This window comes from Oxyura jamaicensis, chromosome Z (assembly GCF_011077185.1).
Source record: "Oxyura jamaicensis isolate SHBP4307 breed ruddy duck chromosome Z, BPBGC_Ojam_1.0, whole genome shotgun sequence".
Lineage (NCBI taxonomy): Eukaryota > Metazoa > Chordata > Aves > Anseriformes > Anatidae > Oxyura > Oxyura jamaicensis.
Window position 1 is genome coordinate 21131493 of NC_048926.1, and position 17512 is coordinate 21149004.

The following is a 17512-nucleotide window of genomic DNA, read 5'->3' on the forward strand; positions in this document are numbered from 1 at the left end:
GTGACAACTTCCCTGGGGAGCCTGTTCCAGTGTGCAACCACCCTCTCTGTGAAGAACCCCCTCCTGATGTCAAGCCTAAATTTCCCCTGCCTCAGCTTAACCCCGTTCCCGCGGGTCCTGTCACTGGTGTTAATGGAGAAAAGATGATAACATCTTTAAGGCTTTAAAGATGATAACAGACATAATACTCAGAGAATCCCAGAAAAACCAATTGGAAGGTCCCCTAAAACAAAAGGCATGTTTTCTATGAAATTTTATTTTGAAAACAACTTGTTCAACTGACCTTCAATGGTCCTGAATTCGGGTGTCTTCTCTGTTCTTTCTTGAGTATTTGGTGGGTAGTCTAAATGGACAGGTGAAAATGACAGCCTGCTTTCACTGTTCACAGATGTATTACTTACTAGCTACCCACAAAACTGCTTGCATTGAACTTATAAACAAAGTCACCTAGACTGCATCATTGATTTATCTTTGTGGCATATTACATCCCCGTCTTTTGAGCTATGGTTATTAATTTTGTACAAACTTTGATGTCATTTAAAGCAAACATTAAGTTGTATATGGTCAAAATCAATTCCTAAAATAATCGTGATGTGCTCAGTCAGAATCCCCCATTTGCTATTTTGTTTTCAGCTGTCAGTTAACCGATGTTCTATTAAGTAACAGCTCATAATAGCACGACATATAGAAAGTGCCATGAAGCAGTAAGACAAAAAGTCAGGAAGAAGTCTAAGAACTACACAAACACCATTGTGATGTAAACATCGTATGTTTTATCAAGCCTGTTGTCTAACAAAACTGTGGTCAGATCTATTTTTCATATACCCATAGCTCCCAACATTAGTTCTGCTGACCTCCTTTAATAGTTTCTTGATTGAACTGATAAAAGTTGCACATTTTTGGCCGACATAGGTGCTAGACGAATGACCAGTAGTCGTCTGGATTTTGCCCTTTTTGCTGCCAGTACTCTAAACTTTATCAAGTCCTCTGGATTGTCTTACCAGTTTCAAATTTATTGAGAACTAAGAGTAGCAATCCAAATAGCTGCTCAATCAGTTAGAATGTAAACGGTGATTTAAGTTATCTGAACGTGTGGCATTTTAAGCCTAGCTCTGGTGGCTAACATCTTCCTGCGTTACTGCTGGAATAGGATGTTTTCTTATCTCTGAAGTGATAAACTTTTGCGTTTTTCCCATATGTTCCAAATACAGAAAAATATCTAATCAGTCACTTATATTTTACTAGCAGTATTTCCATAATTTCTATAGATCCATATTATTCTTACGACTAACATAACCCACCCTAAATGTATCACATTCAGTCATGAGGGCAGCAAGGGACATGAAGGATGCTGTGTTCTTTGCAGGCGTAATTGCCTTTTACAGCACTGACTCACAGGAAGTAGTAACTGTACATAAAATATTCCATCAGACTGGCTGATGTGTTATCCCAAGATGGTGTGCTGAGGCAATAAAGAGCAGTCACTGTTCTGAGCATCTGTTGAAAGGGCAGAGTCAGCTTAAAATCTAGACAACTTTCAAAAGTCAGTTAAAAGCAGTTCTGTATTTTCCTACACATCTCCTAAACGACTTGTGAAGCTTATTTACAGAAACACGTCTTTCCTGCTATGTGACAGATGCACACAGAAGAGGGAACTGACTTAAACAAAAACAGTGAAGCTAGCCACAGATAAAAGTGCAGGCAAAAGTAACCAGGGAAATATTTTTGTTCAGGGTTACTTGCAACAGGTTGTAGCATTGTCATCCAGAAACGCGTTGTTACATTTGACTCTGCTCCTTTCGGAAGAAAGTGACCTGTAAAGAGACATGAAGAAGCGATATATTATTGAGTCTATCCTCACTCTGTCAGACCACGATTCTCCATATATAAGACTTCTGCAAAAACTTCACACAACATGCAACAGCAACAAAAATTAGTTACTAGACTATGTTTATCAACAGTTTATACCGGGGACAGCAGAGGACTATGACCTAGAAGGTTCCTCTTACATTCCCCTCCTTATTTCCATTCACCCCAGGCTCTTTTATTTTTTTTTCTTTATATGTAGAAATTGTATTTATAAGTAGACCTTCCATCTTGTCTAGGAATTGCCATTCTGTATAGTTCCCCAAGTGAACTGATTTCAACTATCTTTGCACTAAAGCTGAGCATAAAACTCTAGCTGTATTTGTATTTTTAAGTATACCTAAGAATCACCATTGGCTATTAATATTTACACCATTAAGTTTGCACTCGTCAAGGTACGATCTATACAAACGATAGCACAAATATTCTTGCTGAGAGCACTTAAGCCAAACTAGCAAATTTTGCATAACGTTCTCTCTGCAAATGGTGAAGCGTGCTATCATCCAGACTGTAGTCTGAAACATGCTTCTTCAGTTCCCAAGCTACTTCCAAACAGTTGTCTTCGGAATGCTAATTTCACTCTTGTGTTGGCAGATCCATACAGAGCGTGTCATGAATGTTGCCATGGTTATACTCCCCACTTAGTAAACAGGATGAAATAAACCCACATTCAATGGCAATAATGCAACTTAGACCAATCCCCAGTTACTCTTAAAGTGGTTCCTCTTCATTTACACTTCTTTAAAACCTGAGTCAACACAGGTTGCACACTCATTTCCAAGTTGCTAGTGTAGGGGACACCATCCCTTTCAACAAGTGCTCAAACTGAGCAAACAGTTTTTCACTCCACGGACCATCCCTGCAGACAGGGCAAGAGACTGAGGAAAGGGAAAAAGTTGCCTTCTTCCCCTTAGCAGATGTGGTGACTGCAACTCATGAGTACCAGATGCAGGTTGTCACCACAGCATCAATTATTGGGAAGGAAACTGCAACTTTTGTAAGGCCCAGAGCTATTTTAGGAGGATTTTTCTGATGCTAGAATCAGTCCAGGGTGGATCCAATTTCCCTGGCAGCAAATGCCATTTAGAGGGTGGAGTTGGCAATGGACTGGGTTTATACACCAGATCATCCTTCAGCTCTTACTCACATTAGTTCTGCCCTTCTCTTCCTCAGTTCTTCCACTCCTAACTCATAGCCTAGTGACTTCTTGTTTTCTTTTTAAAGATCTCTAGCTTTCCTAGAGAATTTCAAAAGCAGCCATTCAACTGCAGTCAGTAAACATGTTTAAACAATAAATGAACAAAAACAAAACAAAACAAAAATCAAAGCCGTCGTATTTACAGAGATAAAAGGCGGAGCGTAGGCTACAAACCAAACCAGGACTGGTTATCCAAGTGAGTGCATGGAGAGCTGTGGTGCCTGTGCTGTGCGCTGAGCAAAGCAAACACCGGACAGCATCCGTCAGGTTTGGCTACTGCTCAGAACCATGGAGACATGGAAGAAGAAACTGATTTTTGTGCTGGCTGTAACAAAGCCTTGACAAGCACATATTAAAATTACTAACTAGGAAGCAGTTCTGACATGGAGTATTGGAGAGATTCTTCCTTCTTCTCAGTCTGGGGAGCGGTTACGTAGCATCAGACCTCTACTACAACTGGATAAATTCAGAGGCTTCATAGAGACCTGTACTTGTCCAGAGGCTCCATTTTTTTGGAACCACAAAAAAAAAAAAAAAATGTATTTTTGCATGAACAGACCGCAGCAGATTACTATCCCTCCTGCTCATGGATCGCAACATTTGCAGGATGACTGATGGTGACAACTGCCTAAGGCGGCAGCCAGCCTGACACAGCGTCTCCTCCAGCCTCTGAACCACTCCACGCGTGGAGCTCTGTCTGCTCCCTCTGAAGGACTCCAAGCACAGCCCAGCAGAGGACAGTGTCTAGCAAGAAGACAGCTGTCCCGTGAGTTCTGCCTAATTTACTGGAGCAAAGCAGCATGGAGACACGTTAAGTATCAAGGGGTCCTTCCTTGTTCAGTAGTTAAACCTGCCAAATTCTTGCCACTCCTGGCATATCCCGCTGGAAGCAAAGCACTAGCTTTCTGGAAACGTACGAGTGCGTTGTGCTGCTGTTATTCCGAGTGGAGAAGTGAAGCGGAGGCATATCTCTCAGCTCATCTTAATCCCCGGAGCACAGAAAAGGAAAAGGAAGAATGCTCTCCCTTTCTATTCAAAGCAACTTCAAAAGTTAGATGCTATTAGTGACAGACTGGTAGGAAAAAAAAGAAAAAAGGATTAAATCCCTGTCCAAGACACAGATTCCAATGAAACCTTTGAAGCTGCTGAAGTAAAAGGAAGTACTTGGTTCCCTGGCAAAATTTTACTGCACAGCCCTAACCGTATCTTATCTCTATCTTCTGAATTTGATTACAAGGCTTAGCCTGAGATATTAGCTCTGGTACAATTTCAAGATTACAGGGCAGGAAGACTAAGAATAAGGAAGGCAACTGGATGGAACGTTTACAGGCTGTTTGTCAGGAAAGAACTACGACGTACCACGACCTGTCAGTACCGAAGCATGGTCATGGGTAGGTATGAAGGAGGAAGAAGGCATAGAAACAGGCAAATATACAAAGAAAACGCATACGGTTGGTATAAAGCAAAGGTGAAATCATATCAAGACCATCCCAAACCCACATCAGTAAGCTGTGTTTAACTCAGAAAATTGATGGCTCTAAACGGATGAAACGTTCCACAGCTCAGTTACCCGGTTTTGCAGGAATAACATGGTAACACAGGCACACATCAGTCTGATCAGCACTTGAGCTACAAAATTTCGAATAGTTTTAAAGCCCGGGGACAAATGCCTAAGTTTAACGTTGTTCAGCCAAACCTGCTGAAGTGCCGTCACCTTCAGATGGCACTTTGTTTAAAGATGCTGCTATCTATACTGCTATACACATACGAGTCGAAGACGAAATCACACGGAAAATCCTGGTCTCCGATTTCATAGGGTGTCTCAGTTATACAGAAGCCCTCGTGTTTAGACTGACCCCTTGAAAGCTTGTCTCTGATACAAACCAAGAAGAGCCCATAAATCCTAACTGGAAGTTTCAGTCCTAGCAGAGGTACAGACACATTTGCAATATTTTTTGAACATTAGTGGATTAAGAGCTTAACAACCAGTAATAAAAGCTTAAATGGACCGTTAAGAAAAAAGTCCAGCTTGGTTTCCCCAGTTTGCTAAAGGCAATCACTGGTGAAAAAGTTAGTGGATGCAGATATTGTAGCCAAGCTTTTTAAAAGAATGCCAGTTGTTTACACAGGAACCATTTAAGTGTTGCTTAGCTAATGCTGACTGTCCCTGCCTCCATGCTTTCTGCAAGTCCTCAGTTACAATTTATAAAGGCACGGTAGCTCACAAAAGACTGGCAAACATCAGAAACAACGGCTGGCCAGGTAGCCAGCAAACTCCTCTCCCCGCACCGCTGCCTTGGTTGTGCTGGGGGAGGCAGGGAGGCGGCAGCACAGCCCGGGCCCTAGGGACACGCACCACAGGCAGGACTTTCAGCTCCTGCAGGAAGCGTGCGTTTTCAGTTTTTGGCATATGTAAGCTGTTTACTGGTGGGTACCCATCACAAATAAGTCTGGACTCAGACTCCTTGAGATGGAAAGCAGAGTTTTTTTTTTTTTTTTTGGCTTTAGAGCCATTCTACCAGAGCTTAGCATCTTGGAAAATGATCTTAAGAGAATTTTTAGTGTACGTAGTTTCTCTTTGCCATGGGTGAGCATCTGGGAAAGCGAAGCCTTTTGCTCCTGACACTGGTGGACTGACAAACTCATGCAGAGCTTATATCCAAGAAATAGTATGTTGCCTGCCACGGCAAAGCAGCTGCTTGGTCTAATGCACAGAAGTCTCAAATAAAGTGCAGTTTAAAGGGAGAAAACTGAAGAAGGCAAAAGGGAGTTATGTTAGCGTAGGATGCATATCCACTAGAACGCACTGCCACGATGTCTCCATCTAGACCACCAGCAGCACAGCTTTGCCAACAACCCCTCGCTGTTGGTGCATCGGACGGGCAGAGGTGCTCCAAGACGCGCTGGTGTCCCTGTCGGTGGCATTTTGCAACTCATTAACTTCTGAACTGGCCTATCGCTTTTGTGATGGAGGATGTCTGACCAGGAGAGGTTAAAGCTTCTAGAGCTTTGAGGAATCATTTTTTTTTTTTAAACTATTAAGAATTTTCAAGCATTACGCAGATACCTTACCCTGATTAAGTCTGTGTACTGGCAGCAAAGAGAAAAAAATACCTAGAAGACAATTATTTAAAAAACTGAAAAAAGTTTTTATCAACAAATTTGATTAGCTTTTACTTTGATATTAGAAAAACATAATCCTTTAAAAGTAAAGTTTACACAAGCTTATGAGAGGAATAACACTGTTTTCAGTTTGTGTTCATGAGTTCGGAAACTCAGATGTGTAAAAGCTCACAACTAACCCAGAGTGATGTTGAATCTATTTTCCTTTCAGAGACAAGATCTGCTTTTGACTTTTTGCAAATGGAGGCAAGTTAAAACTCTGAAGAAAGCTGAGACAGCCTTATTTTGCTGTTCTGAGACTTGAAATTCTGAACCTTGTAAATCAGTTACATGCGTTTAATTTCAAGAAGGCACTTGCACGTTATCATTTTACTCGTAACAGTGATGCTTTTATCCCTAGTAACTCAGTAGTGAGCTAAACTGTCCCAACAGATATTCCAACACAAAGCTCCTTATAAGGAAGAAAATAATTCCTTCCCAGGGTCTATTCTCAATAAATGTAAACTGAATGGGCTCATTCCTTGAGGAAATACAGAGCAGCATTAATTCACAGAGCTCTGGGACTCTGGCACACACAATGCCCACCCCTTCAGCCCATCTCAGAATGACTTCATACGTCAAGTATCAAGCCACAGAAAGGCAGAGGACACAGAAATGAATGTCAAGAGGGTTTAGTTCAAATTAAGATGTTTATCTCTTTACGTTATTTTAGAATAGCGCTAAAGCATGCTTAGTATTTTAAGTACATTTTCCTAAATGCTTTTGGATGCTAGCATCTGACTCCAGTTTTAGAATCATCACGGAATTTAACTAGAATAAAAAGCTGGCGTTTGAAAGGGCTCTTTCAGGGCTGCTGGTTTATTTACACTTTAATAGAGAGACTCTGAAGTCTTAAAAGAGCTGGCAATATTTATCCTAGAGTATTTGATTTTATTTAAAAGGCTAGTAAAAGGCAAGCTTTCTATTTTTAACTCCTGAAATTAAAAATAGTTTCTGAACATAACCAATGAAACTATTTAAGAGAACGTTATAAACCAAAGAATTGATTGTGCGCTATTTTCTTCATTGACCAGTCTTCATCAACACGCATCACTACTGTCTTTTTCTCCTGTGTTTGCACTTCCAGAGTCACTGCAGTGCAAAGTACAGCGATATTCACTACCTTTACCTACAGTGCTGTTTTTCAGTCTTTCCAATTACAGGTGTTACAATACGTTTAGAATCCATTAAACCTTTTTTATAAGAACCGCTTTGTTATCCCAAAGTCCTTCATGAAACGGGTTAAAAACCTCGTTATTTCAGCACTGTAAATTCAGCTGTTTCAGTACACCTATCAGTCTTTCCTGTGCTTGATTATTTTAATGCCGTCACCTCTTGATTTGTTTTAATTAACACTTAGTACTTTTGCTTGTGTCTTTTTGTAAAGCTCTAGCTCCAAGAACCATCTAGCATCCTTTCCTGAGTTTCTTCCTTTTTCTCTCTGACCACCTATCCTCCTCATGTTTAGAAATATTTTATGCAGCGCGTGAATCTAAACTCTGTTCAGCTTAAATACAAGAATGCCGAGTCTTTCCCTGAACCGTTGTTCTTGTTCTCATCTTTCCAGATACATTTTAACCACCAGGGAGGGTGACTTGTGTTGGCCAGCATTAGGTTGTCTGCAATCCATTTTCCACATACAGACCGTTGTTTGCTTCACACAAAGACGACTGTGCAGCTGTGTGCGATCTTTCTTTCAAATTAGGGCAACTGGTAGAATGCTCTGGCCTTGCGTGCGTTACTGTGAGGCACGAGAATGATTGCAAGGGGCCGAATGCTTGGAAACACTACGAACAAATTTCACTGAGTGGTCGCCAAGGGTACCTCTCCAAGTAGCTCACAGAGCAGACTTTGATTAAGTGCAGGGGGTTAACCACGTTAAGGCTGCTGTTCGGCAGCAACTCCGTGCAGCTCTGGAATGCAGACCTTCCAAAACTGTGAGGCAAAAAAAGACGAAATGAATGCTCAGTTCAGCAAGGTCCTTCCGAAAGGAGAACATCCACTGAAAGAGAAACTAACTACAAATTTATATACAGTTAAGGGACGGCTTTATAGCACATTTTAATTTATTCCCTGAAATTAACGCACCCTTCTGGTTGCTTTCAGAAAGCTGAAGGAGCTCAAGCGGCAGTGCTGGCAGGACAAAGGAACTTCAGAGTACGGTTGGTACAGCTGCGCTGCTGCGTCAATGCAGAAGGAGCCCGAGGAGAAGCGGACTTGCTGCTTACAGCATAATTTCAAAAGCAAAGATGCCATCACCTCTTCGTGTACCTCCTAGCCCGGGAAAGAAGAAAGCTTCAATAGCACCCCGTGTAGCTATTAATATTCATAGACTTAATGGGAAGTAGCTATTCCTGCTGAGCGGTAGACGGATGAAGGAAGTGGATCTGTAGGCTTTTCTCTTGGATTTTGTAAGTGAATTCGATAATAGAAAAGACCTGAAAAGGCCGAAGAATGACTGAGATAACAGACAGCTGGGCTACTTTAGCCTGTCAGGGAAGTTCTATTTTTCATTGCCGTACCTCTCCCTCCTCCTGTTCCTCAATTTTTACTGTAAAGCTTCTCTGCTACGACAGGAGGAATTCCCCCAGCAGCACCAGTGTGTTATTTTTATTGCAGCAGGTGGCTACGACCTGATAAAGAACAGCCACGGCCCAACGCAGACGAGCATTTCTACGGCCTCGCTAGACGCTTGTTTAAAACAGAAACAGCGCTAGAGCGACGGAGAAGGGAAACTGCCTCAGGCTGTCACCAATTATTAACAACGACTTCGTGATGCGACCAAAAGTCAAGGCGTTCCTCCTCTGGCGCCACGAGCCATCACGAGGCTCCCGTTTGTGCCGCGTTTCCCCGCCCCGGTCCCAGAGGCCCCGGCACCCACGCCGGGCCCGGGCAGCGTTTGACGCCCCCGCCTCCCGCTCCGCTCCCCGAGCGCCTCCGCAGCCGGGCCGGCTGTGTCCCGGCAGCCCCCGGCACCGCGCGTGCCCACCGCGACGAGCGGGGAGCGGCAGCGGCGGCTCGCCCCCGGCATCCCCGGAGCGGCGCGTGCCGGGCAGGCAGGCAGGCAGGCAGCGAGCGCTGCCGACCGCGGCTCCGCTCCTGCCCGCCGCCTGCGGTTTGGAACGCCCTGGCTGAGAACCACGGGCTCTCTTCGCCGTGCGGGCGAACGGCGATAAACAAACACGTAAATCAGACGGGGCTGGGGGAGTTCGGTACCTGCAGGTAAAGGTCTGCCGCCGCTCCCAGGGCACGGCGCCGGTACCGCACGGCTCCCGGCACCCGCTGAGGCACCGGGCGGCCGCTCCGGCTCGGGGCGCCCCGCAAGGGCTGCTGCAGCCCCCACCTAACGGCTGAGCCCCCCCCCCGGGCTCCGGGCGGTGCCGGCGGCGCGGCGGAGGGCCCTCACCTGCGGGCCGCCCGGCCGCCATCTTACAGCCGGGGCGCGGCTACCGTAATGCCGCGAGTTGCGTGGGCGCGCTCCCCCGCGGCACGCGCCCGGCCCTTACCGTATTCCCCCGACTGCGCGCGCACAGCCCCGCAGAGGTGACCGGGTTGCGGCGGCCCCGCCCCCACGCTCCGCTCGCTGCACGGCGTCAGCGGGGAGGGAGGGGGGGAGGGGGGGAGGGGGAGCGGCGGCGGGGCGGCGGGGCGGGGCCACGCCTCCTTTTTCCCACACCGCGCGCGTGACGTCAGCGGGGGCCTTGTGTGTGCGCGCGTGTGTGTGTATGTGCGGGCGGGGGCACGCTCGCCTCCCCCCTCCCTCCCGTGGGCGAGGCTCTGGCCACGCCCCCGCCGCCATATAAGGGCACGGGGGGCGTGTCCTCCGGCGGCGGCGGCGGCCGTCCGCCCGGTGCCGGTTATAGGCTACCGCCACTTCCGCCGCCCGCTTAGAAGCGGCGCGATCATGGCGGAGCGCGGACAGCTCCCTCCCCCCGCCAAGCGCCTGTGCTGCAGACCCGGCTACGGGCCGGGCTGCCGGCCGGGGCAGCGGGCGGGCGGCGGCGGGGGGCCCGGCGGCGGGGCGCTGTGCGCCGGGCCTTCCACGGCAGCCGCCGCCGCCGCGCTGGGGCTGCTGCCGCTGGGCAAGACGCAGAGCCCCGAGTCGCTGCTGGACATCGCGGCCCGCAAGGTGGCGGAGAAGTGGCCCTTCCAGCGGGTGGAGGAGCGCTTCGAGCGCATCCCGGAGCCGGTGCAGCGCAGGATCGTCTACTGGTCGTTCCCCCGCAGCGAGAGGGAGATCTGCATGTACTCCTCCTTCAACACCGGCGCCGAGGACCCCGCCGCCGCCGCCGTCTCCGCCGTCTCCGTCTCCGCAGCCTCCGCCACGGCCGCCGGGGGGGCCGGCACCGCGCCCGGCGGGGCCGCGGAGGCCGCCGCCGACGAGAGCCGCCTGCCCTTCCGCAGGGGCATCGCGCTGCTCGACGGCGGCTGCGTGGACAACGTCCTGCAAGTCGGTGAGTCACCATCTGCGCCCGTGTGTCCCCCGTGTCCGTGTGTCCCCGCCGCCTTCTTCCTCCTCCTCCTCCTCCTCCCCCCGGTGCTGTCCCTTTAACTGCCGGTAATCCCGCCGGGCTCTGCCCCCCTCGCAGCGCCCACCCCCGGTAATCCGGGTCACCGCCGTGCCGTGCCCCCCCGGGGGTACAATGGGGACGGGGTGCCCCCTTCCTTGCACGCTCACACACACTCACGCTCACACACACACACACACACACGGAGCCGCCGCCGGTGGAAATGAATCAGCAGAAGGCGGCACACGGGGGCGGGTTTGGGGATGGGGGGGGGGGGGGGGGGGGGCTTCCGGCTGCTGGGACAATGGGGGCTCCTCTTCCTCCTCCCGCTGCCTGCCTTTAAAGGGACACGGGGTGGGTGCCCTATTCATGCGGGGCGGGGGGGGGGGAACGCCTCTCCTCGCCCCCCACCACCCCGAGTAGGGGTGGTGGGGGGCGAGGAGAGGTGTCCCCCCAAAAAAAAACACGAGTGGGAGACCCAACTTCCACGGGGGATGTGCTTTGTGGCTGGCGGTGCCCCGCGGAGGAGGCGGCGACCGGGCACTTTGTTCCCATTTCATGTTTATTTGCGTCTCTTCCTTCCCCCCTAACCCCCCCCCCCCCCACACACACACACACACACACACACCCCGCCCCCGAGGGGAAGCCAGACAAAAGAGCCTGGTGAATTACTGTGTGTATTTTCTTTTCATAATTTTTATTATTATTATCATTTTTTTAATACGTTTCACCCACGGCGCGTCCTCTGAGCCTTTTGTTCGTGCTGGGCTCTGTCCCCTCGCAGCCTGCCGGCTGCTCTGCATGGCCATTTATTTCCCGAAGGGAAGCTCTCCGTTCCGTTCCTAGGCTCGCTGCCCTTCCCTCCAGCCTAGAGGGAGTTCGGCTCCAAGACAATCACTTTTTTTTTTTTTCCTCGCTCTAAATCTAATTAACTTTCTTATAAGTTTCATCTTTTGGCTTTCTCTCCCTTTCCAAAGGTCTGAGGCACATCTGTGGTTCCCCAGGACTGGCAAAACCAGAAGTAGGGCTTTTTTAGTTTGGTTGGCAGCACTGAGTTTTTTTTTTTTCTTCCCCATTTGCTTGCACTTGATTCTGTTTGCAAGCAATGAGGAATGACAGGAGTGCACATAGGGAGGGTTTCTTGGCTGATTACATTTAAGCCAGGAATTCACTGTGAAAATAAAGCCAAGGGGTGATAAATAAAAGATGCAATCTTCCCTAGGAGACAGACACCCAGCGTGGGCTTTGCCTCGCTCGCTTTCAGCGGTGGAATAGGCCTCAGTCAGTAGTTGTGAAAGGAAAAAGTAACTTTTTGTATAGCTTCTAAAGGGGAGGGGCGTTGAGTAATGTTGGCAAGGGTCAACGTGAAGAAAGAAAATATGCATAAATACAACTGAAGTGTTGACTGCTGCTTCTGGAGCCCTTACACGCATTCCAAACAAATGCTGAAAATACGTATTTTATTTTTGTCCTTTTCCAACCTTATGCAAGCCTCCTTTGGAAAGCCGTGAAAAAACCAGTGGTGGAAGCCATCGATAGCGAACGCCTCGGCTCTTCCCATGGCTCGGGTGGCCAGGCTGCTGGAGGGCACTGCTGGCACGGAGCAGGGAGGTGCGACTGAAAGCAAACTCAACCGGGGCGAGTTAGGCTGGGTGGGGAGCGGGCTCGGCGCCGTGTAACGCAGCTGAATGTGTGGCATTGAGGGTTTGTGTAAGCGCGTGTTTAGCAGCCATATAAATGTGAACCTATGTTCTTTGCAGTGTGAGTAATGGAAACTCTGTAAATGTTTACTGTAGTACTATGGAAAAGTGCAGCTATTGGACAAAGTACATTTTATTACATATCAGTTGTAACAGACTCACTTGTAGCACTGACTATTACTATATACAGGGGACGCAGATGTGATTTGTGAGGGGGACGCATAAATTTCATGTTGGTAGTTGAATGGATCCATTTGCTCCTGAATTTTACATTTTAGTCTAGCCCCGCATAAACATTCAGACAATCTTTTCACAGCAACTCATTTCAAGCAATAGAATTTCAAAGTCCTGGTGTCTACATGCTCCTGGAAGTCTCCACACGCATCTGCTTTGTGCCCCCAATTCATCTCACATGTGTAATGCAGAGAATAAAAGGGAGTTGACACGTTAGTGATGCACACAATCCATGTTCTTATCAGGCGGTAAGGTTGTCCACTAGCCATTTGAAGTCAAAGGATCTTGTCCTAGCATCATAATTAGCGTTACGTCATTTTGAAGGATTTTTCTCCAGATAAGTTGTCTTAAAAATTGTACTTGCATCTAACTTACAGATTTTTGTAGCTTTTTTGGTATCTTTCACTGGATGTGAAGATTTTTTTTTTTTAGTTTGTCTGGAAAAAAATAGAAGGTATGTTCTTAGAACAAACCATTTCAACAGTATAAAATGGAGCTTTTCTACTATGTGTTTTCATATATTTCAAGCAGAGTATTTTTAGTAAAAGTTGCAGTCTAAACATGAAAGCGCTGGGTAAATACAACAATCTGGAAGAAAAATTAGAAATCGGCTGTGCTTCATTTGGCCAAATTCATGAAGATGCCAGGAGCAAGCAGACAGTTTTAGCTGGTGGAGTGTATATTTGGTTTCCGAGGTTAGTCCCGAATTAGTATCCAGTGCCATGCCGCCGTCACGGCGGTGCTGTCAGGCAGGGTTAGCGAGAGGTGTCATCCCTCAGAAGTGCAGCTGGCCTGGCGAGAACCCCGTGTGCTGCTCGGGGAGAAGGGGAGAAGCCCCCGTGCCCCTGCTTGAGGACTTTCAGCTCCAGGCTGCTCTCGCTGTAGTGGCCCAAAGCTTGTCTGTGCCACTGAGCTGCGTCCGCGTTAGAAGGACCTGATGTGTTTTTTTGGTATGCTGTGTAAGTACTCCTGGAACATCCTCATCTGCCTCTAATTTGAGGTTGGCTTGCCCGTGCTGCACGGACCTTGCTTGCTCATACGGGTCTCCCTTTAAGGTGCTAGAGTCCTCTCCGCAGTAGCGTAAGGCTTTGTAATCACCGTAGTCATGCCTCTTAGGTATGAATGGCAAGAGGGTGAGTTGGAGGGAAGAAACTCTAAGGGAAGGGAAACAAAGTAAAGAATTAATTGACTGGCGCTTACCACAGCTCTGGAATTAATGTTAACGTTGGGAGGTGGAAAGCTACCTTGTCTGGGGGAGAAGGGTTCAGCGGAAGCGTCGTCAGCGCGGAGTTGCGGGTTCACCTGTCTGAAGCCCCTCAGTGAAATGTCATCAGACGGGTGCAATTGAAATGCTTTATTTAAGAAAAATAAAGTAGAATTTCTCAAGTGTAAAATAATGCTAGCAACTCCATGGATGTTTCTTTAGTTGATTCCTAAATTAAGTTAAGACTTGGGACTTTTTTCCTAATTTTCTTTTGATGAGAAGTATTTATCTTCTGACTCAGAGGTGTGTTTATCATCTATTATTCCAGCTAATTATCCCCCCTTTTTTCTTCCTTTTTTTTCCTTTTAAACAAGCATGAGCTACAAGGTGGTGATTGCGTTCGAAACCAGGAGAAGCCATTTTTAACCAGGAAGAGAAGCTTTACAAGACCCTCCTGGTAACTGCTCTCTGCAATTCTGGCTGAATGGGATATACATGTGTTGTAATCAGCAACTTTCAGGTCCTTTTAGTGTTTGATGATTCCTGTTAATCATTTTTGTCCTTCATGGCCATCTTTGCCCAGAACAACATGGAACTGTAGAGCACGTAAAACAAGCGTAATTTCTCTTCTTTGAGGGTTTAATTGTTTGAGTGCCAGCAGTATAATGTGAAACACCTTTCTGTTGATAAAAACCACACCAGGTATAACTTACTAGCAAAGCTGGAAATGCGCCTTGTAGCAGACATGATGATCTTCAACGACACTTACAATATGTGTCTGTTGATGAATTTTGTAGGACACGTGGTTTTAGTAAAAAGAAAAAAAGTAATTGCAAGTAATATTAAATGATGTGACAAAACTAAGGCTGTCATTTGTGGAGATACAAACATAGTGTTCTGCATTAACTTGTTGGTATCCTGGTATGTGTGGTGACCTTTTTGCACGGGGAGAAGGTTGCGTTAAACTCCTCCTCAAACAGGCAGAGTTTATCTCCTGGCATGCCAAAGAAACAAGCATGGTTTCTTCAGCAGCCAGCCTGATGTTGGGGTTTGGTTAGGAATGTATGACTAAAACAAGCAATCCAAAATTTGTTAATACAATATTGTGGTAGGGGAGTAAACAAATGATGCCTGACTTTTTTTCGGGACTCTTTTTGAATTGGATCCAAGACCACTAGAGTCTTGCAAAAATATCTTCAGTGATTCCAGTTTCAGTTTGCTTTAAGAAATAACTACCAATATTTCTGAGTTCCAGAACAGAAACAAGTAAACTCATTTTCAAGTATTTCTTCCTGAAAGAGGAACATCTGAATGCATTCCAGTTTCCTTGTTAGATTTGGAATGCAATGTATTAATTAGGGAATGCACAAGCTATTTTCAGTGTGTATGCATGTGTGCTCTGATGTGCTATCCTTGACCTTGAATAATTTCTGTGGAAACCTTTTTCCCTCCTCTTTTATTTTTTCAAAAAAAAAAAAAAAAAAAAAAAGAGGAGGGGGTAAAAAGCTTTCTTTCAAGACCAGATTAATAAATGTGGAAAACTTCAGGTCAACTCATGCCTTCATTCAGTTTTTCTAAAAATATCTAACCGGGATTTCAAGAGAAAGTAAGCATTTTACAGTGCTTCCAAGATGTGGAAATAAAACTTCATAGAGCCTTTCCATGTAATTATAAATAGTAGGATAGATCTGTAATAGGAGTGTGTCATTACTGCTCTAGAACTCAGTTCTTTCTAAGTAGAAAATGATTGGTGAATCACTTCCCGTTACAATTTTTAAAACAAAACAAAATAAATAAATAAATAAAGTTTTATATGGGGTTGACCTAACAAAATTTGTCATTATTCACTTTAGGTTAGTTTTCCTGTTTCTGAAGTTTCATATTTTCCCCCTAACTTCAAGGCTTTCCTCACTTGCAAGAAAACAGTTTCAATTTTCAAAGCTTGCTTTCAGTTTAAGAAAGTGATTCCATCTCTGTATACAATCAGATGTTTTGGTATGTAGTAATTCTTGGATTTGAGCCAGCTGTCATGCCAGCAACTGAAGCTCTTTCTCTGTCTCTCTCTGTACTTTGAGATGAGCGGTTAATTAAAAGCAATATTTGTGAGGGTAGGCTGAAGCTATTCAGAAGTCAGCATTGGATAAATTGTTTTTCCTTAAATATCACTAGCTAGTTACTGTGTTTCGCCATAGCACATGCTGTCTCTTTTTTAATCTCTTAAAAGTGAGCCCTTACATAAGAGTCTGGTAAAGTTATAGATTGAAAAACAAAACAAAACAAAACAAAAAAACAACTTAGAGGAAGTGTATTATCTCATAGTGTTTTTCATTGATGAAGGATAAGGTATGTTGGTTGGCACCCTATAAAACGTATCTGCATGGGTTTGGGTTTTAATGTCACCTGCTGTTTTGGAAATCTAGTTTTTATGTCAAGACAAATCCTGAAGTTTTGTAATATTGTAGCAAAACATTAGTGCAAACTGTGGTAATGTAGGAATGCAGCTGACACCCCTTATTTTCTCTTTAGCTGGTTTTCTTTGGGGATTAGGCAGGAGAATTTACAGCTCCTAGAAAAGAAAAGGGAAAAAAAAGGACCCAACTATTTTAACTGACAATAGCTATCCTAATTTATGAATATGCTTGTCTGTGACAAGAACTAATTTGAAATTTTAAAAAGCTTTCATGTGCAGCAAGGGTACAGATTTAATGTGAATTCTGATTGCCTGGAATGCAGTCAGCCTGACAGCATGTGAATACTTGAGCACTGTCCAATAAACTACACTTGTTGTGCTGGGAGATCTGTCTCCCTGAACTTCCAGTTTTTCTTCTTGGTTCACTATCTGAAGCCACCTATGTAAAACGCTTCTCTCAGCTGAATACGCACGCAGCTCTTGACGTGTCCTCGTGGCCTCCCGTGGCCTGGATCGCTGGCGGTGTCGGCTGGTGCAGTGTGCTGGTGCGCATTCCCCTTGTAGCTACGTGCCAACTACCGTGATTTAGTGGTGCCCTTGCGATGCCTTCTGACAGGGTGGCCACATGCATCCAGCCTTTGTTGCCCTGGCCCTACTACGAAAGACCAGCATGTCTAGAAAACTTGTGATGTAAGTCACTATCTCAAAAATGAGTTTTTTTTTCCCTTAATTCTACAAACATGTAAACAGAATGGAGGAGCGTAGCCTTCTGCTAGTACGTAAAGGGAAGAGCTTTCCTTTGTGGTTAACTCGGACTGATACAAGGCCTGCTGTTAGGAGTATAGTGGCTGTACAAAAGACCTTTTCTGATTTGATGCAATTTCAGTGTAGGCTGCAGTGTCTCCCAACATAGGCTTCTTACCTATTCTTATTAAACCTTTCTGAAAAGTGGAAAAAAAAAAACTGTGAAAGAGGGCCATCTTTAACTGTGTTTAAAGTATATTTTAAGGTAATTGTGATGTGCACCATTGCACCCTTTAAGAAGGTGGCCGTAATCTTTTTTTTTTCCTCTAACCCTTTTCTCCTTGTTGCAATTGAATGTGTTTGACAGTCTTGAAATATTTAGTAATTTTTGCTTTGGAAATGCATGGGCAATGGCTGAGAAGGTCTGACGTTAATTGGAAGGATGCAGCAAAACCTGTCAGTAAGTTTAAGTTCACGCTAGTAGAG

At 45.9% G+C, this 17512-nt stretch overlaps 1 protein-coding gene across 2 annotated transcripts in view; it reads left to right on the forward strand.

Moving 5' to 3' along the window:
* Window positions 1-10066: 10066 nt before the first annotated feature.
* ZSWIM6 (zinc finger SWIM-type containing 6) overlaps window positions 10067-17512 on the forward strand; it is a 111766-nt gene continuing 104320 nt past the window's right edge. Inside the window, exon 1 of one of the 2 annotated variants that reach the window (XM_035309690.1) lies at window positions 10067-10680. In XM_035309690.1, the coding sequence (XP_035165581.1) occupies window positions 10131-10680 (550 nt within the window). In that variant the 5' untranslated portion in view covers window positions 10067-10130. The remainder of the gene's footprint in view (window positions 10681-17512) is intronic. The other variant, XM_035309689.1, reaches the window with a different exon arrangement.